The 27,875-nt window shown below is 43.5% G+C and overlaps 1 protein-coding gene across 1 annotated transcript in view; it reads left to right on the top strand.

Moving 5' to 3' along the window:
- LOC139415876 (tumor necrosis factor ligand superfamily member 10-like) overlaps positions 1–27,875 on the top strand; it is a 47,140-nt gene that overhangs the window by 13,093 nt on the left and 6,172 nt on the right. Inside the window, exons 2-4 of the mRNA XM_071164008.1 lie at positions 5,059–5,208; positions 25,538–25,574; positions 25,961–26,068. Of these exons, the coding sequence (XP_071020109.1) occupies positions 5,059–5,208; positions 25,538–25,574; positions 25,961–26,068 (295 nt within the window). The remainder of the gene's footprint in view (positions 1–5,058; positions 5,209–25,537; positions 25,575–25,960; positions 26,069–27,875) is intronic.

Below are 27,875 nucleotides of genomic sequence, written 5' to 3'. Positions count from 1 at the left end.
ACTAGTTGTATCAGTCTACCAGTTGCACCAGTCTACCAGTTGCACCAGTCTACCAGTTGCACCAGTCTACCAGCCGTACTAGTTGTATCAGTCTACCAGTTGCACCAGTCTACCAGTTGCACCAGTCTACCAGCCGTACTAGTTGTATCAGTCTACCAGTTGCACCAGTCTACCAGTTGCACCAGTCTACCAGTCTACCAGTTGTACCAGTCTACCAGTTGTACCAGTCGCACCAGTCTACCAGTCGTACTAGTTGTATCAGTCTACCAGTTGCACCAGTCTACCAGTTGCACCAGTCTACCAGCCGTACTAGTTGTATCAGTCTACCAGTTGCACCAGTCTACCAGTTGCACCAGTCTACCAGTCTACCAGTCTACCAGTTGTACCAGTCGCACCAGTCTACCAGTCGTACTAGTTGTATCAGTCTACCAGTTGCACCAGTCTACCAGTTGTACCAGTTGCACCAGTCTACCAGTTGTACCAGTTGCACCAGTCTACCAGTTGTACCAGTTGCACCAGTCTACCAGTTGCACCAGTCTACCAGTTGTACCAGTTGTATTAGTTCTACCAGTTCTACCAGTTGTATCAGTCTACCAGTCGTACCAGTTGTACCAGTTGTATTAGTTCTACTAGTTGTATCAGTCTACCAGTTGTATCAGTTGTACCAGTTGTATAAGTTTTACCAGTTGTACCAGTTGTATGACTTGTACCAGTTGTACCAGTTGTATGACTTGTACCAGTTGTATTAGTTGTAGGAGTTATACAGTAGAGTAAAGTGCCCTACTTCCTTAAACAGCTTATTATTATACATAAATATAGTCTATTTAGTCTCAAATGAATAATGAAACATGTTCAATTTGGTTTAAATAATGAAAAAACAGTGTTGGAGAAAAAAGTAAAAGTGCAATATCTGCCATGTAAAAAAGTTAATGTTTAAGGTCCTTGCTCAGAACATGAGAACATATGAAAGCTGGTGGTTCCTTTTAACATGAGTCTTCAATATTCCCAGTTAAGAAGTTTTAGGTTGTAGTTATTATAGCAATTATGACGTGTCGACTATTTCTCTCTATACCATTTGTATTTCATAGACCTTTGACTATTGGATGTTCTAATAGGCACTTTAGTATTGCCAGTCTAATCTCAGGAGTTGATAGGCTTGAAGTCATAAACAGAGCTGTGATCAAGCATTGCTAAGAGCTGCTGGCAAATGCAGTAGTGCTGTTTGAATGAATGCTTACGAGCCTGCTGCTGCCTACCACCGCTCAGTCAGACTGCTCTATCAAATATCAAATCATAGATTTAATTATAATATAATAAACACACAGAAATACGAGCCTTAGGTCATTAATATGGTAAAATCCGTAAACTATAATTTCGAAAACAAAACGTTTATACTTTGAGGGAAATACGGTACCGTTCCATATTTTATCTAACGGGTGGCATCCCTAAGTCTAAATATTGCTGTTACATTGTACAACCTTCAATGTTATGTCATAATTATGTAAAATTCTGGCAAATTAGTTCACAGTTCACAACGAGCCAGGCGGCCCAAACTGTTGCATATACCCTGACTCTGCTTGCACTGAACGCAAGAGAAGTGACCCAATTTCCCTAGTTTAATATTACCTGCTAACATGAATCTCTTTTAACAAAATATGCAGGTTTATTTTTTTTTTACTTCTGTGTATTGATTTTAAGAAAGGCATTGATGTTTATGGTTGGGTACATTTGTGCAAAGATTGTGCTTTTTTCGTCAATGTGCTTTTGTTAAATCATCACCCGTTTGGCGAAGTTGAAGTAGGCTGTGATTAGATGATACAGTAACAGGCACCGCATTGATTATATGCAACGCAGGACAAGCTAGTTAACCAAGTAATATCATCAACCATGTGTAGTTAACTAGTGATTATGTGAAGATAGTTTTTTATAAGATAAGTTTATTGCTAGCTAGCAACTTACCTTGGCTCCTTGCAGCCACACGGTCCTTTTGACGCTGCACTCGCGTAACAGGAAGTCAGCCTGCCACGCAGGTTCCTCATGGATCGCAATGTAATCGGCCATAATCAGCGTCCAAAAAGGCCGATTACCGATTGTTATGAAACCTTGAAATCGGCCCTAATTAATCGGCCCTAATTAATCGGCCATTCCGATTAATCGGTCGCCTCTATTCCTTATTCAGTAGATTGAAGTGCACTACTTTTGACCAGCCCTATGAGTTATTGAAATCAAATCATCAAATCAAATGTTATTTGTCACATGTGCAGAATACAGTGTAGACCTAACAGTGGAATGGTTACTGACAGGCCCTTAACCTACTATGCAGTTGACAGAGAATAGAGTTCGATTTGGTAGGCAGACAAGTGTTCTATGATGTAATCCACAGTAAATAAACCAGGCCTGACAGTTAGTCCCTCTGTCTTCCAACCCTGTGTGTGTTTGTGTGTGTGTGTGTGTGTCCGGGGACACTGACCAGACCCCCTACAGCATGCCTGAACTCCTACACTCCTCCTTATCCTCCCTCGCTCTCTTCCCTCGCTCTCTTCCCTCGCTCTCTTCCCTCGCTCACCTCCCTCATTCTCTTCCCTCGCTCTCACCTCTCACTATCTTCCCACCATAGAGGATTGAAAGACTTTCTCGTTATAAAACGGAATGCACATAAGCACTGCACACACACACACACACACACACACACACACACACACACACACACACACACACACACACACACACACACACACACACACACACACACACACACACACACACACACACACACACACACACACACACTCCAGGTCTCTGGCCCCGGCTTTGAGTTACATGGTTGGCTTCTTTTTCCTAATCCCCTGAAATGAGACTTGGGAACATCAGGAAAACCCTGGGCCGTGGCCGGTGCTTGGTGCTCCAGAAGGTAACACTGCTGCATTGTTCCTGACTTCCTCTATGGCGTTCCTGGGATCTGAGGGGCTTTGTGTGTGTGTGTGTGTGTGTGTGTGTGTGTGTGTGTGCTCTGACCCCTCCACCTGGCTATGCGAAGAGTGAATGATCCTGATATCTAATAGCAGGGAAGGGTGACACACAAACACATCGACGAACACACACACACACACACACAGACGAACACACACACACCGACGAACACACACACACACACTTGCACACACTGTAGTCTCCCCTCCCTTGTTGTAAACATCTGCTAAATAACTGTACTTCAGGAATTTTTACATCAGCCCATTTTCACTCCAGTGCCATCAAGTAGATAATATTATCTCAATTAAAATAAGAAGGAGTTGACTTGCTGGCATGTTAAATCCAACCACTCCCTAACACACACACACACACACACACACACACACACACACACATACACATACACACATACACACGCCAATCCAACCACTCCCTAACACACACACACACACACACACACGCACACACACACACACACACGCCAATCCAACCACTCCCTAACACACACACACACACACACACACACACACGCCAATCCAACCACTCCCTAACACACACACACACACACACACACACACACACACACACACACACACACACACACACACACACACGCGCGCGCGCGCGCGCCAATCCAACTACTCCCCAACTAGCGCTGTCAAAACTAATACCCCTTAAGAATTCCCAGTTCCGTCAGATGGAACGGGGAGTGTGTTTTGGTTGAGGTCTACGGAACATCAACATTCGCTGATGTCACAAAGACAACGAAATGTCAGCAGTCCAGCTAGACTTGGGTGCATCTCAATAGTCTGGAGTGCCGTGCTCTCCTCTTATCTCCTCTCCTTCGTTGGTACTCATTCAAAAACACAACAATATGGAGAAAAATATGGTGACAAGCAAAAAGGTGAATCCCTCTAGTATTTGTTGAAATCAGTCCTGCTTTTTTACATTGGCGCAGACAAGGAGACAAAAGGAAAGAAGATGAGGAGATGAGGAGAGGAAGCCACTGTAGAGTATTGAAAGGCAGCCATCCACTGTTTATGAGAAGCCAGACACTTCCTGTATGTGGAGTGCCAGACTCTTCTTGTAGAAGTTCCCCCTCCTTCTCCCTGTTCTCCATCACTTCCCCTATAAGGGGCATAGAGAACCATTTAACCATCAACATCAACAAAATGGCTGATAGAATGAGGAGAAAGCGACCACCACAACCACACACAACCATACACACACACCCCCTGTTGGGGCTTGTTAAAGAGTCATTAGTATGAACCCCCCAACCGTGACGCTGAACAGTTCCGTACCCCCGGCTCCAAATTATACATTAACACACACGCATGCATACCCACACACGCACACACACACACACACACACGCACACACATACACACACACACACGCACGCACGCACGCACGCACGCATACATACACACACACACGCACGCACACACACACGCACGCACACATACACACGCATACACACAAATATGCACACACAAACACACACACGCCAATTATACACAAATTACACACAAAGACTCAAATTGAATACAGAAATGAACTGCAGAGAGTGGGGTATAGAGAGAAAGAAAAGAGTGGAATCAGAGTATTTCCTGGAGGAGTGGCTAAATCAGAGTATTTCCTGGAGGAGTGGCTAAATCAGAGTATTTCCTGGAGGAGTGGCTACATCAGAGTATTTCCTGGAGGAGTGGCTAAATCAGAGTATTTCCTGGAGGAGTGGCTAAATCAGAGTATTTCCTGGAGGAGTGGCTAAATCAGAGTATTTCCTGGAGGAGTGGCTAAATCAGAGTATTTCCTGGAGGAGTGGCTACATCAGAGTATTTCCTGGAGGAGTGGCTAAATCAGAGTATTTCCTGGAGGAATGGCTAAATCAGAATATTTCCTGGAGGAGTGGCTAAATCAGAGTATTTCCTGGATAATCCTTTGTTATCATCTTGTTGTTAATCTGTCATCATTGAGGCAATAGCCAGGGCGTGACAGAGGAGCTGAAGTGCCTTATGTCACTGTTATGTCATGCTATGTCAGTCTTAATACCTCTCCTAAGTCTTTTATATTCTCCCTGTCTTCCAGGTGCGTAGCCAGGGCGTGACAGAGGAGCTGAAGTGCCTCAGTCTGCTGAATGCTCTGGATAAAGACCAGGACATCCCAGAAGACCTGGCTCAGCTGTTTGGAGAACCCTGCATCAAGCTGGCAGAGGGCATCAAGGCCTACATCTCAAAGGTAAGACTGGCACCCTATTCCCGAAATAGTGCACTACTCTGGCACCCTATTCCCTAGATAGTGCCCTATTCTGGCACCCTATTCCCTAGTTAGTGCCCTATTCTGGCACCCTATTCCCTAAAGTGTGTACTACTCTGGCACCCTATTCCCTAGATAGTCTACTACTCTGGCGTCCTATTCCCTAGATAGTGCCCTATTCTGGCACCCTATTCCCTAGATAGTGCCCTACTACAGATATAACCTACATATAAGCCTTAAGTTCTATGAGACCACACAGATGTAGGTTAAATCTGAAATGCTCCCCTATCTCTACTGTAGATAATTAACATCTTTAGCATAAAGGCCTATGTATGGACATTCCAATAGCTAGATGGAGGACATATTTAAAAGCAATATACCTTGGTATGTGGACCGGCTGACATGTTCATTTAGCACCATTTGGAATGTTTGGATTAATTCATGCCTTTGTCATTACCTGTATAAAGGAATTCTAGAATGTGCTAGAATTCTATCGCAACAGAATTCTATTGTGCTGCCTTGTCGATAGGACTGTGAATAATCATGTAGATTCACACCTGTGTTCTACAGACAGCCAATATGCCCCAGTCCTTGCGTGTGTGTGTGTGTGTGTGTGTGTGTGTGTGTGTGTGTGTGTGTGTGCTGTGCCAATAGAAGCGGCAGAAGTAGAATGACAAATTCTACATTGTAGAACAGCAGTAGCAGCTGAGCCAAGAGTACTGGGGGCAGATTGTCTGACTCTCTGACCAATCCACTGTTTATCTGTAGAACACTGCTGTTAGGGGAACATGCTGTCGCCACGAAGGTTCTCTCCTCTACATACATTCCATTGTTTGTGAGAGGAGAGCGGAGGGTTTTTCACCCCACTGTTTGACGACGTGGAGTTAATGGAGTTCGGCCTCTAGTTCCTTCCTAAAGCTATTGGCTGTTCTCCATTTCAACACAAGGCTGTACACCTCTTGAGCTCCCGTGCCTCTAAACCTCGGGGCACCATTCCCAGGGTCTGCCCATCGTAGATCATCATCACCTAAATCATCTATCTCCGGTAGTACAATGAGTCACACAGATTGACGGGCTGAATGTATCAAGCTTCCCAGCGTACAATCTTAGAAGTAAAGGTGGCTGGAAGAACCTTTTGGGTTCCTTGAGGAACCTCTGTGTAAAGGGTCAAACCGGAACCTTCTGGGGATTTTCAACCTTTCTATATATATAAGATATATTTCTAATAATATATTGTAGAGGTGGCAGCCTATCAGATCAGGAGGTGTGGCTTATTGGAGGCGTGGCTTTCAGATAGTAATGAGATTATATTTATAGTAATATAATGTAGAGGTTAGCGTAAATGTCCTGTTCATCATGTTAAGTTTGTACACTGCAAATTAATATGTTCCTTGAATATTTATGTATATTAAATATTTTAAGATCATTAGTGCTGAAATTGTCTGTCCTCGGTTGCAACACTCACTACCGAGTTCCAAACTGCCTCTGGAAGCAACGTCAGCACAAGAACTGTTCGTTGGGGACTTCATGAAATGGGTTTCCATGGCCGAGCAGCTGCACACAAGCCTAAGATCACCATGCGCAATGCCAAGCATCAGCTGGAGTGGTGTAAAGCTCTCCGCTAGTGGACTCTGGAGAAGTGGAAACGCGTTCTCCGGAGTGATGAATCACGTTTCACCATCTAGCAGTCCAACCGATGAATCTGGGTTTGGCGGATGCCAGGACAACACCACCTGCCCGAATTCATAGTGCCAACTGTAAAGTTTGGCGAAGGAGAAATAATGGTCTGTTTTTCATGGTTCGTGCCCCTTAGTTCCAGTGAAGGGAAATCGTAATGCTACAGCATTTGGTATTTTACATCACAATGAATAGCATTATATGGACAGGGATCACCTGATCCTAGATCTGCACTCCTACTCAGAGACGCATCATGAATACGACTGAGTCAGTCGTTTCATGGTGAGTCAGAGACTGTGACCTCCGTCTGTCTGTACCACTCACTACCTAAACACAGACACCGCCAACAGGCTTTCCCCATCTCTGTGTGTGTGTGTGTCTGCTTATTGCTGTATCTGCATCCCTCCTTCACCACTTCAATACGGACAGACAGACATACCGACTCACACACACACACACACACACACACACACACACACACACACACACACACACACACACACACACACACACACACACACACACACACACACACACACACACACACACACACACACACACACACAATTACAGCTCCACCACATGATACAATCAGACTGTTTACAATTCTGTCTCCAGTTGTAATAGAAATGGAATGTCTCGTTTCTTGTGGTGTAAATTGACTTGGATTGGGTCTGAGTCTGTGTGTCCCTGTGCGTGTGTGTGTGTGTGTGTGTGTGTGTGTGTGTGTGTGTGTGTGTGTGTGTGTGTGTGTGTGTGTGTGTGTGTGTGAGAGAGTCGGTATGTCTGTCTGTCCGTATTGAAGTGGTGAAGGAGGGATGCCTGCTTGCAAGTTAAGCATTTCACTGTACTTGTACATGTGACAGTACAACTCGACCTCAGTATGAGACTAAGCTTTGTCCAGAGTGATTATACAGTCTGTACCCCCCTGAAACTACACACGGTCTCTTTCAGAAGTAAGGTCTGACCGCATGCCTTGTACTGAAATCCCAATTTTTTATGAAAGTAGATAATTGTAAAATTAAACTTCCTCCCTTGAAGAGAAAACAAGACTGATTTTGTGCAGCGCTTTGTTTCCTCAATTAGGAATTGAAATTAACTGTATTTTAAAGTTCAGGCTAAGAGTTAAAGTGAGAGTAGTTTGAAAGCGCTAGGCTACATGACTAACATAAGGTTAGCATTAGCAAAAAAAAACATTTCTTGTCCTACTTCTAGTGGAGACGCTAGGCTACATGGCTAATGTTTAGATAGCATTACCCAAAACCAGCCCTTGGCGTACTTCTATTGGAAACGCTAGGTTATATAGCTAACATTAGGTTAGCATTAGCCAAACCCAGCTCTTGGCTTTTCATTCTGGCCTGTGTTCTTGCATGGAAATACTCATGCTAATGAGTGCAGATGGTTTTATGTGGGCTGGTCTGGGTTTTGTGACTGTTTGTGTGTGTGTGTGTGTGTGTGGGGGGGGGGGGGGGGGGATTGGGTCTTTGGCTACAGCGTTAGCCTCTGTAGACTCTGTGTCTTTGTATAAAACAGCTGAAAAGCTGGTCTAGCGTTAACCAAACCGTTTGGCTAAATGGTATTTTCTGTTTTAACCCTGTCCCAACCCTTAACCCTTACCTTAACCCTTGACCCTTACCTTAACCCTTAACCCTTACCTTAACCCTTGACCCTTACCTCAACCCTTACCTTAACCCTTGAGCCTTACCTTAACCCTTACCTTAACCCTTACCTTAACCCTTGACCCTTACCTTAACCCTTAACCCTTACCTTAACCCTTAACCCTTACCATTACCTTAAACCTTTACCATTTACCCTTAACCATTACCTTAACCATTAACCCTTGCCTTAACCCTTACCCCTTAACCCTTAACCCTTACCATTACCTTAAACCTTTACCCTTAACCCTTACCTTAACCATTAACCCTTACCTTAACCCTTACCCCTTAACCATTAACCCTTACCATTACCTTAAACCTTTACCCTTAACCCTTACCTTAACCATTAACCCTTAACCCTTACCTTAACCCCTACCTTAACCCTTAACCCTTAACCCTTAATCATTAACCCTTACCATTACCTTAATCATTAACCCTTAACCCTTAACCCTTTACTCTTAACCCTTAACCCTTACCTTAACCAGTCGGATTTAATGACTAAACTTAACCATCATATTTTTTCATTTAAACCCCCCTGAAATGAGACGCTGAGATATTGTTGATCCAAGAGATGCACACATGAGAACGAGTGAGCAAGTGGACACACACACACACACACACACACACACACACACACACACACACACACACACACACACACACACACACACACACACACACACACACACACACACACACACACACACGTTGCTCAAGTTACACTTCAAAATTTGACGTCCATCCACATCTGGAGATGCCTTCAAAACTAAAACCTGCCACTAAGGGGCAGTGGTGAGCGTAATTACCATCAAGTAAGCTTGGGTTTTGCTAGGGTTATGGACAGGGATGGTGGATAGGCTCCAGCTTCGACGGTCGTGTTTTCAACCCCAGTGTTTTTTTGTTTTAACTCTAACCTAAACCGTAATCCTTAACTTAACCATTCAGAACCTTTATCCAAACCTCAACCCTTAACTTAACCATTCAGAAACTTATCCCAAACCGTAATCCTTAATTTAACCATTCAGAACCTTGTCCCAATCCTTAACCCTTAACTTAACCATTCAGAAACTTATCCCAACCCTTAATCTTTAACTTCTTGGATATAGGGGGCGCTATTTTAATTTTTGGAGGAAAAACATTCCCGTTTTAAACAAGATATTTTGTCACGAAAAGATGCTCGACTATGCATATAATTGACAGCTTTGGAAAGAAAACACTCTGACGTTTCCAAAACTGCAAAGATATTGTCTGTGAGTGCCACAGAACTGATGTTACAGAAAAGACCCAGATAAAAATCCAATCAGGAAGTGCCGCATTTTTTGAAACCGCCTCATGCCAATGACTCCTTATATGGCTGTGAATGGGCCACGAATGAGCTTAGGCTTTCTGTCGCTTCCCCAAGGTGTCGACAGCATTGTGACGTATTTGTAGGCATATCATTGGAAGATTGACCATAAGAGACTACATCTACCAGGTGGTCGCTTGGTGTCCTCCGTCGCAATTATTGCGTAATCTCCAGCTGCAGTATTTTTCCGTTTGCTTCTGATGAGAAGCCAACTGCCACCACTGATAGATTATCGAATAGATATGTGAAAAACACCTTGAGGATTGATTCTAAACAACGTTTGCCATGTTTCTGTCGATATTATGGAGCTAATTTGGAAAAAAGTTTGGCGTTGTAAGTGACTGCATTTTCCGGTCTTTTTCTTAGCCAAACGTGATGAACAAAACGGAGCTATTTCGTCTACACAAATAATATTTTTGGAAAAAATGAACATTTGCTATCTAACTAAGAGTCTCGTCATTGAAAACATCCAAAGTTCTTCAAAGGTAAATTATTTTATTTGAATGCTTTTCTTGTTTTTGTGAAAATGTTGCCTGCTGAATGCTAGGCTTAATGCTATGCTAGCTATCAATACTCTTACACAAATGCTTGTGTAGCTATGGTTGAAAAGCATATTTTGAAAATCTGAGATGACAGTGTTGTTAACAAAAGGCTAAGCTTGTGTTTGAATATATTTATTTCATTTCATTTGCGATTTTCATGAATAGGAAACGTTGCGTTATGGTAATGAGCTTGAGGCTATGATTACGCTCCAGGATACGGGATTGCTCGTCGCTAGAGGTTAACTTAACCATTCAGAACCGTATTCCAAACCTCAACCCTTAACGTAACCATTCAGAACCGTATCCCAATCCTTAACCCTTAACTTAACCATTCAGAACCTTGTCCCAATCCTTAACCCTTAACTTAACCATTCAGAACCTTGTCCCAATCCTTAACCGAACTGTATTCATGCCTGAACTTAACCTTCGAAATTTGATGTTTATGGACAAACATCAGATTCTGCAGTGAGATTGGAGAGCTATAATGCAGGGCCTCTCCCGCCCTCCCTCCCTCCCTCCCTCCCTCCCTCCCTCCCTCCCTCCCTCCCTCCCACCCTCCCACCACCACACACACACACACACACACACACACACACACACACACACACACACTCCCAGTGACATATATTAGCGGTGGGAGGTCGTCAAATCTCATTGTGCTAATTGAGAGAGGCTGTGGTCCATTATCTGTTGGCAGAGACAGAGGATCTTAATGTGAAACACATGGACAACCACACACACACACACACACACACACACACACACACACACATACACAAACACACACACACACACACACACAACACATACACACACCCATATACACACACACTGCGCACACACACACACACACACACACACACACCCACATAAACACACTGCACACACACACACACACACACACACACACACACACACACACACACACACACACACACACACACACACACACACACACACACACACACACAAACACACACACACACACACACTACTTGAAGAGGACAGGTTAGGGTTTACTTGAAGAGGACAGGTTAGGGTCTACTTGAAGAGGACAGGTTAGGGTCTACTTGAAGAGGACAGGTTATGGTCTACTTGAAGAGGACAAGTTATGGTCTACTTGAAGAGGACAGGTTAGGGTCTACTTGAAGAGGACAGGTTAGGGTCTACTTGAAGAGGACAGGTTAGGGTCTACTTGAAGAGGACAGGTTAGGGTCTACTCGAAGAGGACAGGTTAGGGTCTACTCGAAGAGGACAGGTTAGGGTCTACTCGAAGAGGACAGGTTAGGGTCTACTCGAAGAGGACAGGTTAGGGTCTACTCGAAGAGGACAGGTTAGGGTCTACTTGAAGAGGACAGGTTAGGGTCTACTTGAAGAGGACAGGTTAGGGTCTACTTGAAGAGGACAGGTTAGGGTCTACTTGAAGAGGACAGGTTATGGTCTACTTGAAGAGGACAGGTTAGGGTCTACTGCCACACTACTTCATTGATGCAGTGTTAATCTCTCAGAAACCTGACATGCCTGTCTATCATTACGACCGTAGAGACAGGGAGACCATACATAGCACTCTTATTCCCTCCTCCCCTCCCCTCTGCTCCTCATCTCACCCACAGTCATCCTCATATCTCATTCTTCCCCCTCCCCTCTCCTCATCTGACCCACAGTCATCCTCATATCTCATTCTTCCCCCATCTCACCCACAGTCATCCTCATATCTCATTCTTCCCCCTCCCCTCTCCTCATCTGACCCACAGTCATCCTCATATCTCATTCTTCCCCCTCCCCTCTCCTCATCTGACCCACAGTCATCCTCATATCTCATTCTTCCCCCATCTCACCCACAGTCATCCTCATATCTCATTATTCCCCCTCCCCTCTCCTCATCTGACCCACAGTCATCCTCATATCTCCTTCTTCCCCCTCCCCTCTCCTCTGCTCCTTGTGTGTGTGTTTTACGTGACCCACTCAGCTTACCGTCACTAAACCTCACAGAGAATCAAAACATTTCCACCTCCACTGTCCAGTCTCAATGGCCCTTTTTGTCCTCTCTCCATTCCTCTCCTCTTTTCACCTCTCCACCATCCTAGCTCCTATTCATTAAATTGCTGGTTCATTTGGGTAGTCTCTCGTCCCGGGGATGGAGGAGAGGAGGAGGAGACGGGGATGAGAGGAAGGAAAGACATAGGGTCTTACTGTAGAAACATTGTCTCTAGATCCTGGCCACTGTAGATACATTATTCAACTATCTAAACCATCAAAGGGCAGACAGACACACACACACACACTCATACGCAGGCAGTATGGGACATGACGCGTACCAACAAAATGGACTCTATTCAGCAGGGTTAAAAATGTCTAAAAACGACTAACAAATGATGGCTAGAGGTGGGGGGGTGAGAGGGTCAAATTTTTTCCAGAAACATAAACTCACAAAGGCATCTGTGTGTCTACTGTCGATTGTCTACCCCCTCCTTGCTCTCCCTCCATCCCTCCCTCTGTCATCCTCCGCTCCCCCTATTTGCTCTCCCTTCGTCTCTCCTGCCGTCCCGGGCCAAGGTTTGCGTTCTGCCCGGTTTAGAGTCAGCCACCTGTCTGTCTGGTGCAGTTTGTGTCTTTTTTTTTAAAAGAGGGAGGAAAAGAAGACAAAAGAGAGAAAGAAGGACAGAAAGAGTCTTGGAGTGGAGCGTGCAACGAGGTCTTGACCCATGACCTGTAAACAGAGGAGACTGGGAGAGGAAAATAAAAAGTCTTGGAGTGGAGCGTAAACCGGAAGCAGGATGATAGAGTCGTGGTCTGATTTGCCAAAGGTGGAATAAAGTTGGCCCAGAGTTTTAGCACCCCTTGCGGCGCATGAGCATGTTGGCAGGAACATGTTGGCAGGAGCATGTTGGCAGGAGCATGTTGGCAGGAGCATGTTGGCAGGAACATGTTGGCAGGAACATGTTGGCAGGAACATGTTGGCAGAAACATGTTGGCAGGAACATGTTGGCAGGAACATGTTGGCAGGAACATGTTGGCAGGAGCATGTTGGCAGAAGCATGTTGGCAGGAACATGTTGGCAGGAGCATGTTGGCAGGAGCATGTTGGCAGAAGCATGTTGGCAGGAACATGTTGGCAGGAACATGTTGGCAGGAGCATGTTGGCAGGAGCATGTTGGCAGAAGCATGTTGGCAGGAGCATGTTGGCAGGAGCATGTTGGCAGGAGCATGTTGGCAGGAACATGTTGGCAGGAGCATGTTGGCAGGAGCATGTTGGCAGAAACATGTTGGCAGGAGCATGTTGGCAGGAGCATGTTGGCAGGAGCATGTTGGCAGAAACATGTTGGCAGGAGCATGTTGGCAGGAGCATGTTGGCAGGAGCATGTTGGCAGAAGTGAGGTAGAATGGTTTTAAGTCTCCCTGTGTTAAAGTCTCCTCCCACTACAAAGGCGGCCTCTTGACAAGCGGTATCCTGTTTGTTTATGGTCCCATACAGTGCGTTGAGTGCCAAAGTAGTGTTGGCTTGTGGTGGGGTGTAGACAGTGGATTATGGATGAGAACTCTCTTGGTAGATAAAGGTATGCAGGTGAGCAAAAGGTTCAGTTTTCCTTCACACTGAAAGCTGCGAGTGGTTGTTTATGAGGAAGCACACCACTCTGCCTTCGGACTTGCACGAGGCCCCCGTCGTTCGAATAATGACGCTGCACGGAGAAACCACTGAGTTCTAAATCCATAGATTCAGACAGCCACGTTTTTTTCTAAAGCATATAATATGGCAGCTAATCAAGTCTCTCTGATATGAGACTCTCGAACGAAGATCATCTGTCTTATTCTTGAGTGACTGAGCATGTGGTTTTATTCATCCCACATAGCAATACAAACTACCCATTGTGAAGTCTGACTGCTGGACAGATAAACACACACACACACACACACACAACACACAAACGCACACGCACACGCACACACACACACACGCACACACACACACACAGACTGCTGGACAAGCCAACGAATGTCTGCCAATGTGATATAACTCACAACGATGAGTAATTTAGGAGACTTGTCAGTTTCTTAGGACATACCTCACACAACTACAAACAATGGAGGATAGGATGTAAGATAGTTCCCCAAGTAAGAATGAAAAGACTCTTGATAGATTGACAATGCCAATCTGTTGAAGTTTAAAGTTTAAACGCATCACTACATATTCTAGTGTACCTTTCCAAACACATTGCTATGGCACAGCTATACTCACAGGGTTTTCAGTCAAATGAAACCAACCGATCAAAGCTACTGGTTGAACAAAAGTTTAAATCCAGGTCCTTTAGTCATCTGTTTCGGTGATATTAATGCAGGCAGTGGAGGGACCAGACATTTCAGTTGTCTACCTACTGTAGACAGTGGAGGTACCAGACATGGTAGTTATCTACCTACTGTAGACAGTGGAGGTACCAGGCATTTCAGTTATCTACCTACTGTAGACAGTGGAGGTACCAGACATTTCAGTTATCTACCTACTGTAGACAGTGGAGGTACCAGACATTTCAGTTATCTACCTACCAGACATTTCAGTTGTCTACCTACTGTAGACAGTGGAGGTACCAGACATGGTAGTTATCTACCTACTGTAGACAGTGGAGGTACCAGGCATTTCAGTTATCTACCTACTGTAGACAGTGGAGGTACCAGACATTTCAGTTATCTACCTACTGTAGACAGTGGAGGGACCAGACATTTCAGTTATCTACCTACTGTAGACAGTGGAGGTACCAGACATGGTAGTTATCTACCTACTGTAGACAGTGGAGGTACCAGGCATTTCAGTTATCTACCTACTGTAGACAGTGGAGGTACCAGACATTTCAGTTATCTACCTACTGTAGACAGTGGAGGTACCAGACATTTCAGTTATCTACCTACCAGACATTTCAGTTGTCTACCTACTGTAGACAGTGGAGGTACCAGACATGGTAGTTATCTACCTACTGTAGACAGTGGAGGTACCAGGCATTTCAGTTATCTACCTACTGTAGACAGTGGAGGTACCAGACATTTCAGTTATCTACCTACTGTAGACAGTGGAGGCACCAGACATTTCAGTTATCTACCTACTGTAGACAGTGGAGGTACCAGACAGTGGAGGAACCAGACATTTCAGTTATCTACCTACTGTAGACAGTGGAGGGACCAGACATTTCAGTTATCTACCTACTGTAGACAGTGGAGGCACCAGACATTTCAGTTATCTACCTACTGTAGACAGTGGAGGTACCAGACATTTCAGTTATCTACCTACTGTAGACAGTGGAGGGACCAGACATTTCAGTTATCTACCTACTGTAGACAGTGGAGGTACCAGACATTTCAGTTATCTACCTACTGTAGACAGTGGAGGCACCAGACATTTCAGTTATCTACCTACTGTAGACAGTGGAGGTACCAGACAGTGGAGGGACCAGACATTTCAGTTATCTACCTACTGTAGACAGTGGAGGTACCAGACATTTCAGTTATCTACCTACTGTAGACAGTGGAGGGACCAGACATTTCAGTTATCTACCTACTGTAGACAGTGGAGGGACCAGACATTTCAGTTATCTACCTACTGTAGACAGTGGAGGGACCAGACATTTCAGTTATCTACCTACTGTAGACAGTGGAGGTACCAGACATGGTAGTTATCTACCTACTGTAGACAGTGGAGGCACCAGACATTTCAGTTATCTACCAACTGTAGACAGTGGAGGTACCAGACATGGTAGTTATCTACCTACTGTAGACAGTGGAGGTACCAGACATGGTAGTTATCTACCTACTGTAGACAGTGGAGGTACCAGACATGGTAGTTATCTACCTACTGTAGACAGTGGAGGTACCAGACATGGTAGTTATCTACCTACTGTAGACAGTGGAGGACCAGACATTTTTCACTGAGGTGTCTAAGGGGTAGCTTGGTCGTTGCATGGGGTGCTTATAATATATAGTGTGCCTATTGTAAAGAGAGCTTCAGCAGCATCATGTAGGATAAGTATACAGAGGACTGGAAACTCCAGTACAGTGGTTATCATCATGAGACAGTCAGACAGGCATGGTATATATCTACGCTTGGGATCTGTCCTGCTCGACAGAGCGTTACACAGGCACACACGCACACACATCCACGGAAAAAGTCCCCAATGAGGCGATGCCAATGTGTGTTTGTGACGCTGAGGTTGTAGAAATATAATTATATAATTGGTCTCAGATCTTTGAGGCTGTGAATTATTCTATGTTTGTGTGTGAATATGGTCGTTTTCAGGCAGGTTGAATGGAAACTGTCACCAATCTATAAAAAACAAACACAATCTCTCTCTCTCTTCTCCGTCCTCTTCTCTTTTTTTCCCCACACTCTCTATTTGTTCTCCTTCGTTCTCTGTGACTAGTCAGTTGTGTGTCATAGACCTTTAGGCCAGGTAAAGTGTCACATAGAAATGTGAGTTATAGATATGTTATTCTCATTGAAAACAAGTCTAAGAAACGGTAGAACTGTTCTATGTGCTCTATTTCTATGCGTCCTGTTTTAAGTTTAGTTTTTGCCTCTTTTACTTTCAGTTTTGTACTGTACAGCTTCAAACAAGTGAAAATACAAAAAAAATAGTTATGAAAATATTTTTCACAGCGGTTTAGATGGCACAAGGACTCTCTACACTATACTTGCTTGTTATGTCATAACAAAAAAATGAATTTAGGAGAACTATAAGAAATTTAGCAACCAAGAAATGTCGGAGCGATTTCTGCCTTGTGCATCTTTAAATTAAATAATTCTACTGAATTTCTGTGTCTAGTAGGTACAGTATAAGTTACTGAAAGAAAGACAGAGAAAAAACAGTATCTTCTTGGTGTAAATGTTAGACTAGATAGGTTTCCCTCCCACTCTCAATGCCATACAGTCAATCTCAGACCGTGTCCATTCTGTCTACTATATTTCTACCTCCTAAAGGAGGGTATAAGTTAATTATTAAATCATCACCACTGCTGAAAGACAGACAGAGATAAAGTAAAGTATTCCTGAACTCAATCCCAGACGGTATCTACTATGTCCATTCTGTCTACTATAGAGATAAAGTAAAGTATTCCTGAACTCAATCCCAGACGGTATCTACTATGCCTAATGGAGGTACCTATTAAATGTTGCTGAAAGAGAGAAACATTAACTTCTTAAAGTAGATTTTAGACTAGATCTCACTCTCAATGCTGTACATTCTCAGACCGTGTCCATTCTGTCTACTATATTTCTACCTCCTACAGGAGGCTGTCATTGTAAATAAGAATTTGTTCTTAACTGACTTGTCTTGTTAAATAAAGGATAAATAAAAAATAAAGGAAGGGTATAAATGAATTATTAAATCATCGGACACAGTAACCTCGTAAAGTAGATTCGAACTAGATCAGATTCCCTGTCCGTGCCATAAACACAGATATGTGTATCACTCAGACACTTCCTCTATTTCCAGCTGTCTTTTAAAGCTGAGATCCACGATAGGTGCCACTGGACGCCCCAGGCGCATTTGATGTTGTTTTTGTTTGATTGACATGAGTATGCAGGTTCGGGGAGAAGAAGAAAAATGCAGGTTCGGGGAGAAGAAAAAAGAATTATACGCTGCCGCTCTATTGAAGTAACGTCGTTGTTGTTGTCGTATCGCAAACGGACGTGGCCGTTTCACCGCTGTGGATTCCAGCTTTAAAAGTACTCATTAATTATAGCGCCTGCTTATAGAACGGGGGGGGGATAAGTAACTTTAACTAGACTACGGGCTCTATTCAATCCGTACGCGGAAGTTCAGCTTTACAGCGTGATTTAAATTTAAAGGCAATGTTCCCGCTTTAGTGGAGACTGCGTTCACGGTGAACGTCCATGGCGTCTCAATCTGAAATGACCTTTACATTTCTATTGTTGATCCAGTAACGCTTCAGTTTAGCAGAGCCATAATATTAGATAGGGTTCTGTGTCTGTATAGCCCTCAGACCATGTCCATTCTATCTATCATATTTCTATATCTGTCTCTTAAAGGAGGTATAAGTTACTTATTAATTATAAACCCTGCTGAAAGAACAGGGGGAACAGTAACTTCTTAGAGTAGATTATAGTAAGATACGTTTCCCTTTTCATGCCATACAGAGGTAAAACTGGTCCAAACCTGCACCACACACGTACACGCACACACACACACACGCGCGCGCGCGCACACACACACACACACACACACACACACACACACACACACATATATATTATAGTATTGTATTTCCAGCCCCAGCTAAACTCCCAGAGTAATACTCCTTCATGTGCATACTTGTCTTTCCCTCTCCCTGTCCCCTCCTCCTTCACTCACTTTTCCAGTTAGTAACTGGGGCATGGATTCACTAAAAAAAACTATTTTGACGAGAAGAACCGTCATAAAAAGAAAAACCACATAAAAGTTCTTAAGAAAATTCTGAGGTGCATGCAAAGGGCACATTTAGAAAACGTCTTATAAGAATGTTCATTAAATCCAGACTCCGTAATCTCTTTCTGAGATCAGCGACCATATTCGCAAAGCGTCTCAGACGAGGAGTGTTGCTGATCCAGGATCAGTTTAGGATTTAAGATCACAATGAATAACATAACATCCTACTTTGTATTGCTTTGGTTATTGGCCCAGAAGGCTTCTGCACAGAATCATCTTCAGAATCGGGGACCTTTGTTTCTCTGTTCTTTCTCTGCGGGACTCTGTGTGTTTTACAAGGGCCTCTAGAAAGGGTGAAAGGTTGAAGACTTAGTCTGTTTGTTGTTGTTTGTGCAGCTGGGGGTGTTACTCTTATAGTTGTTATCAAATCTCTTAACTTTGACCTTCATCACATCTAGAACACTGCTTTTTGCTCTCAGTGCTATAAACCAAAACTGCAGTGTGAAAGCAAATGACTTTCCTCATTGTAAGACATAAAATTAGACATACACTATAACAAGTAGCACCTGACGGGCAACTTGAGACGTCAGAAATGTTAACTATGTCTTAGGTCAGTGTTGCTCTCAATGGTTCCATGGTTCGTTTACCGGGGGAAGTATTTCGGTGGCGCGAGACTGAGAGGCACTGTCATGACCTCGAAGATGATTGCTTCCAGGTGGGCAAATTCCAGGAAACTCCCCACAGAACACACACTGAGTACACTACACAACACTACACACGGATTACACCACACTACACTACACACTGACTACACTACACTACACCACACTACACTACACACTGAGTACACTACACACACTGGATACACCACACTACATACACTGAGTACACTACACTACACACTGATTACACCACACTACACTAGACACTGAGTACACTACACTACACACTGATTACACCACACTACACTACACACTGATTACACCACACTACACTAGACACTGAGTACACTACACTACACTACACACTGAGTACAGTACACTACACACTGATTACACCACACTACACTAGACACTGATTACACCACACTACACACTGATTACACCACACTACACTACACACTGAGTACAGTACACTACACACTGATTACACCACACTACACTACACACTGAGTACACCACACTACACTACACTACACACTGAGTACACCACACTACACTACACACTAAGTACACCACACTACACTACACTACACACTGAGTACAGTACACTACACACTGAGTACACCACACTACACTACACTACACACTGAGTACACCACACTACACTACACTACACACTGAGTACACCACACTACACTACACACTAAGTACACCACACTACACTACACTACACACTGAGTACAGTACACTACACACTGAGTACACCACACTACACTACACTACACTACACACTGAGTACACCACACTACACTACACTACACACTGAGTACAGTACACTACACACTGAGTACACCACACTACACTACACTACACTACACACTAAGTACACCACACTACACTACACTAGACACTGATTACACCACACTACACACTGATTACACCACACTACACTACACACTGAGTACAGTACACTACACACTGATTACACCACACTACACTACACACTGAGTACACCACACTACACTACACTACACACTGAGTACACCACACTACACTACACACTAAGTACACCACACTACACTACACTACACACTGAGTACAGTACACTACACACTGAGTACACCACACTACACTACACTACACACTGAGTACACCACACTACACTACACTACACACTGAGTACAGTACACTACACACTGAGTACACTACACTACACTACACATTGAGTACACCACACTACACTGCACTACACACTGAGTACACCACACTACACTACACTACACACTGAGTACACTACACTACACTACACACGGAGTACACCACACCACACTACACTACACACGGAGTACACCACACTACACACTGAGTGCACTACACTACACTACACACTGATTACACCACACCACACTACACATTGAGTACACTACACTACACTACACACCGAGTACACTACACCACATTACACTATACTACACTACACACTGAGTACACCACACCACACTACACACTGAGTACACTACACTACACAACACTACACACTGAGTACACTACACCACATTACACTACACTACACTACACACCGAGTACACCACACCACACTACACACTGAGTACACTACACTACACTACACACTGAGTACACTACACCCCGCTACACTACACTACACACTGAGTACACCACACCACACACTGAGTACACTACACTACACTACACTACACACTGAGTACACTACACACACTGAGTATACTACACACCGAGTACACTACACCACATTACACTACACTACACACTGAGTACACTGCACTACACTACACTACACACTGATTACACCCCACTACACACACTGAGTACAATACACTACACACTGAGTACACTACACTACACTACACACTGAGTACACCACACTACACACACTGAGTACACCATACTACACACTGAGTACACTACACTACACACTGAGTACACTACACTACACTACACTACACACTGAGTACACTACACACACTGAGTATACTACACACCGAGTACACTACACCACATTACACTACACTACACACACACTGAGTACACCACACCACACTACACTACAATACACACTGAGTACCCCACACTACACTACACACAGTACACTACACTGCACACACTGAGTACACTGTGTACACTACACAAACTGAGTACACAAAACTAAACTACACACACTGCGTACACTACACTACACTACACACACACTGAACACACTACACACTGAGTACACTACACACACTGAGTATACTACACACTGAGTACACTACACACACACACTGAGTACACTACACACGGAGTACACTTCACACACACTGAGTACACTACACACTCACACACACATTGAGTACACCACACACACTGAGTACACTACACACAGAGTACACTACACACACACACACTGAGTACACTACACACACACGGGGTACACTACACACACATACACTAAGTACACTACACACACACACACTGAGTACACTACACACACACACTGAATACACAACACACACACACATAGTACACTACACACACTGAGTACACTACACACACTGAGTACAGTACACACATTGAGTGCACTATACACACACACAGAGTACACTACACACACACACACACACCGAGTACACTACACACACCGAGTACACTACACACACACACACACACACGGAGTACACTACACACACACACACACACACACACACACACACACACACACACACACAACTCTGCTGAATACTGTGGTGAGTCTGAAACACTACTTTACTTTATTTTCTCCATTGAAGCCATGTGCTGGCAATGTTCTGCTCTGAGGAGCAGTGGAACCTGGGGTTGAGGAGGGTAGCCTTGGGGCCTGGCTGGCTTTGCTTTGTTCAGCCAAGCATTCAACCACTCAGTCTCTCTGTTTCTCTGCTTAGGCTCTCCCTAAGTCATACACATGGGTGGGTGGACGCACATACACACTGAGCTCTTGGGTTGAGCAGCACGTTGGGTCGAGCAGCACGTTGGGTCGAGCAGCACGTTGGGTCGAGCAGCACGTTGGGTCGAGCAGCACGTTGGGTCGAGCAGCACGTTGGGTCGAGCAGCTGGCTCAGGGTATGGTGGAGGTTCGGAAGCAGAACACTGGCAAGAAACAGACCATCGATACGACTCAGCAAGGGGGTGGGGCAGACTAGCATGAGGAAGAACAGAATGAGGGAGAGAGAGAGAGAGCGAGAGGTATAGAGACGTAGAGGTAGAGGTAGAGTTAGAGAGAGAGAGGTAGAGAGGTAGAGAGAGAGCGGTAGAGAGAGAGAAAGGTAGAGGTCAAGAGAGAGGTAGAGAGAGAGGTAGAGAAAGAGAAGTAGAGAGAGGGGTAGAGGTAGAGAGAGAGAGAGGGGTAGAGGTAGAGGCAGAGGTAGAGGTAGAGAGAGCGAGAGGTATAGAGACGTAGAGGTAGAGGTAGAGTTAGAGAGAGAGAGGTAGAGAGGTAGAGAGAGAGAAAGGTAGAGGTCAAGAGAGAGGTAGAGAGAGAGGTAGAGAAAGAGAAGTAGAGAGAGGGGTAGAGGTAGAGAGAGGGACAGGGGTAGAGGTAAAGACAGAGGTAGAGAGAGAGAGAGAGAGAGAGAGAGAGAGAGAGAGAGATGGAAAGCAGCAGAACCCAGGTGTTCTGGTTGAAGTGTTCCGTCAAAGGAGTGAGGGATGGGAGAGAGAGATTAAACAGAGATGTGAGCAGGGTGGATGGAGTGTGAGAGTGAGTGAGTGATAAAGCGAGAGAGGGAGAGATTCATTGTGTTATGTTATGAGATGACAGCTTAACTTTCTAAGTGTTTTTAACTTGAGGAAGTCAAGACTACAGTACATGCCAGAGAAATGGTATCAGGGAGAAACTAAACTAGAGCATGTAACTGATAGTGATGATTATAGTGCTAGTGACGATGATGGTAGTGATGCTAATGGTGATGATGATGATGGTAGTGATGATGATGATAATGGTAGTGATGATGATGATGGTAGTGATGATGACGATGATGCTGGTGATGATGATGATGATGATGATAATGGTAGTGATGATAATGATGATGGTTGTGTTGATCATGATGATGGTAGTGATGATGATTATAATGGTAGTGATGATAATGGTTGTAATGATGATGATGATGATGATGATGGTAGTAAGGATGATGATGATGGTAGTGATGATGATGATGATGATGGTAATGATGGTAGTGATGATGGTGATGGTTGTGATGGTGATGATGATGATGGTAGTGATGATGATGATGATGATGATGATGGTAGTGATGATGATGATGGTAGTGATGATGATGATGATGATGGTAGTGATGATGGTGACAGTGATGGTGATGGTTGTGATGGTAGTGGTGATGATGATGATGGTAGTGGTGATGATGATGATGGTAGTGATGATGATGATGATGGTAGTGGTGATGATGATGATGGTAGTGATGATGATGATGTTAGTGATGATGGTAGTGATGATGATGATGGTAGTGGTGATGATGATGATGGTAGTGATGATGATGATGTTAGTGATGATGGTAGTGATGATGATGATGGTAGTGGTGATGATGATGATGGTAGTGGTGATGATGATGATGGTAGTGATGATGATGATGTTAGTGATGATGGTAGTGATGATGATGATGGTAGTGGTGATGATGATGATGGTAGTGATGATGATGATGTTAGTGATGATGGTAGTGATGATGATGATGGTAGTGGTGATGATGATGGTAGTGGTGATGATGATGATGATGGTAGTGATGATGATGATGTTAGTGATGATGGTAGTGATGATGATGATGGTAGTGGTGATGATGATGATGATGGTAGTGATGATGATGATGTTAGTGATGATGTTAGTGATGATGGTAGTGATGATGATGATGTTAGTGATGATGTTAGTGATGATGGTAGTGATGATGATGATGATGATGATTATGATGATGATGATGATGGTGGTAGTGGTGATGATGGTGATGATGGTAGTGATGATGATGATGTTAGTGATGATGTTAGTGATGATGGTAGTGATGATGATGATGATGGTGATGATGATGATGATGATGATGGTAGTGATGATGATGATGGTAGTGGTGATGATGATGGTAGTGGTGATGATGATGATGGTAGTGGTGATGATGATGTTAGTGATGATGGTAGTGATGATGATGATGGTAGTGGTGATGATGATGATGGTAGTGATGATGATGATGTTAGTGATGATGGTAGTGATGATGATGATGGTAGTGGTGATGATGATGATGGTAGTGGTGATGATGATGATGGTAGTGATGATGATGATGTTAGTGATGATGGTAGTGATGATGTTGATGGTTGTGGTGATGATGGTGGTAGTGATGATGATGGTAGTGATGGTGATGATGATGGTAGTGATGATGGTAGTGATGATGATGACGGTAGTGATGGTGATGATGATGATGATGATGGTAGTGATGATGGTGATGATGATAGTGATGATGGTGATGATAGTAATGATGATGATGGTAGTGATGATGATGATGATGATGATGATGATGATGATAGTGATGATGATGATGGTAGTGATGATGATGGTAGTGGTGATGATGATGGTAGTGATGATGATGATGGTAGTGGTGATGATGATGGTAGTGATGATGATGGTGATGATGGTAGTGATGATGGTAGTGATGATGGTGGTAGTGATGATGATGGTAGTGGTGATGATGATGGTAGTGATGATGGTGGTAGTGATGATGATGGTGGTAGTGATGATGGTGATGATGGTAGTGATGATGGTGGTAGTGATGATGATGGTGGTAGTGATGATGGTGATGATGGTAGTGGTGATGATGGTGGTGATGATGATGATGGTAGTGATGGTAACGATGATGATGGTAGTGATGATGGTCGTGATGATGATGACGGTAGTGATGACGATTTTGACGATGATAGTGATGACGGTGTTGATGTCCATGAGCCAACTGTTTTCATGAGACATCTTTATGTTTATTTTACAGGTAACCGAGAACATAATCTCCAAGCAGACGTTTCAGGGTGAGTCAGTCTTTCAAATTGTCTATCTGCATGACCTTTGGTTGACAGTCGTATACAATGACAACATTTCAAACTCTACTGGTACACCTATCCCCTATCATACTATACATGTATGACCTTTGGTTGACACTCATAAGCAATAACAACTCTGTACATACGTGACGATCCTGTATCATGATTACGATATCTAAAGCAAAATGTTTGTCTTTACAAATACATACATGATGTACCTACCTGACTTACACGTGACCCTTGACTGTTAGAAACAATGACAACAATCACAACTCTAATGGTAGATATCATGGCTCTGAATCTAAAACATATTTTTTTTATGATGATGGTGATGAGGATGATATAATAATGACGGATTTCTCCGCCCCTATCAGAAGCGAGAACGTTACCTCGCACCTTCAACACTTCCGGGTCAAAGTCTGCGACCTCTGTGACCCAGCGTCCATCAGCCCACCTGACCCTCAGAGACAGCAGTGCTCAAGGTGAGCAGAGTGTGTTTGTTTGTGTGTGTGTGAGAGAGAGAGACAGAAAAATAAAAAGAAAGAATGAAAGAAAAAGAAAGAGAAAGAAAGAGATAGAAAGAAAGAGATAGAAAGAAAGAGGGATAGATAGAAAGAGAGAGAGAAAGAGAGATAGAAAGAAAGAGGGAGAGATAGAAAGAGAGAGAGAAAGAGAGATAGAAAGAAAGAGGGAGAGATAGAAAGAGAGAGAGAAAGAGAGATAGAAAGAAAGAGGGAGAGATAGAAAGAGAGAACAGGTCAATCAAGATTCCAAAAAGATAATTCTTGTTTGTTGGCCAGAGTTCTTTCAGCAGAGTTTATTATGAATATGTTTGTGTGTCTATCTGTGCAGTATCAGTGTGTGTGTGTATACAGCAGGGCGTAGGCAGGTTTGACTAGTGTTATGGTGTTATTACCATCAGCTCTCTCTCTCTCTCTCAATTTCAATTTAATTAAATTTGATTTATTGGCAAGATGTAACAATGTACATATGCCCAAAGCTTACTTTGGATATTTACAATATGAAAATAATAAGATTCAAAATGGTCAACGGGACAACAGTAGCAACAATAGCCAAGGGTCAAAATAACCATACTGTACATCGCTCTCTCTCTCAGGCCACGGCCTCTGTTAGTCAAAACCCACTGGGCAAAAACTGGTTGAATCAGCGTTGTTTCCACGTCATTTCAACAAACAAATTCAATGATAATGTTGAATCAAAGTGGAAAACTGACCAGATTGTTTTTTTTAAAAGTAATCAACCAAAATCCAGCTAAATGTTTTGTTGCTTTCACATTGAATTCACGTTAGTTGACAACTCAACCAAATGTAAATCAAAACTAGACGTTGAACTGACGTCTGTACCCAGTGGGTAGTCAGTAGATAGGAAGCAAAGGACTCAATCATTCACCTGCTTTTCCCATAAGGAAATAACTGATCTGGGAAAGTTTCCTATATTGAAGATACTCCTGGATCTCCTTGTGAGGTAGTAAGGAAGTTAATTCCAGGCCAGTTAAAAGACTATGACTTACATTACAGGAATCATAGCTGTGAGAAAGAGGAAGGGACACACACACACACACACACACACACACACACACACACACACACACACACACACACACACACACACACGTGTACATTCGTGCGTATGTCATCGCCTAGCACTGTCCAGTAGGATTTAGTTCTTCAGAGACATAATCATCAGGTTTTATAGACAATAGATGGGATATTAAATTACCCTTGTTAAACTGGATATGAAGAGAGAATACTGGATATGAAGAGAGAATACTGGATATGAAGAGAGAATACTGGATATGAAGAGAGAATACTGGATACGAAGAGAGAATACTGGATACGAAGAGAGAATACTGGATACGAAGAGAGAATACTGGATACGAAGAGAGAATACTGGATACGAAGAGAGAATACTGGATACGAAGAGAGAATACTGGATACGAAGAGAGAATACTGGATACGAAGAGAGAATACTGGATACGAAGAGAGAATACTGGATACGAAGAGAGAATACTGGATACGAAGAGAGAATACTGGATACGAAGAGAGAATACTGGATACGAAGAGAGAATACTGGATACGAAGAGAGAATACTGGATACGAAGAGAGAATACTGGATACGAAGAGAGAATACTGGATACGAAGAGAGAATACTGGATACGAAGAGAGAATACTGGATACGAAGAGAGAATACTGGATACGAAGAGAGAATACTGGATACGAAGAGAGAATACTGGATACGAAGAGAGAATACTGGATACGAAGAGAGAAT

The sequence above is a fragment of the Oncorhynchus clarkii genome, chromosome 9, assembly GCF_045791955.1.
Source record: "Oncorhynchus clarkii lewisi isolate Uvic-CL-2024 chromosome 9, UVic_Ocla_1.0, whole genome shotgun sequence".
NCBI classification, from domain to species: Eukaryota; Metazoa; Chordata; class Actinopteri; order Salmoniformes; family Salmonidae; genus Oncorhynchus; species Oncorhynchus clarkii.
The sequence above is the reverse complement of the archived record's forward strand: the minus strand, read 5'-3'. Positions and strand labels throughout refer to the sequence as shown.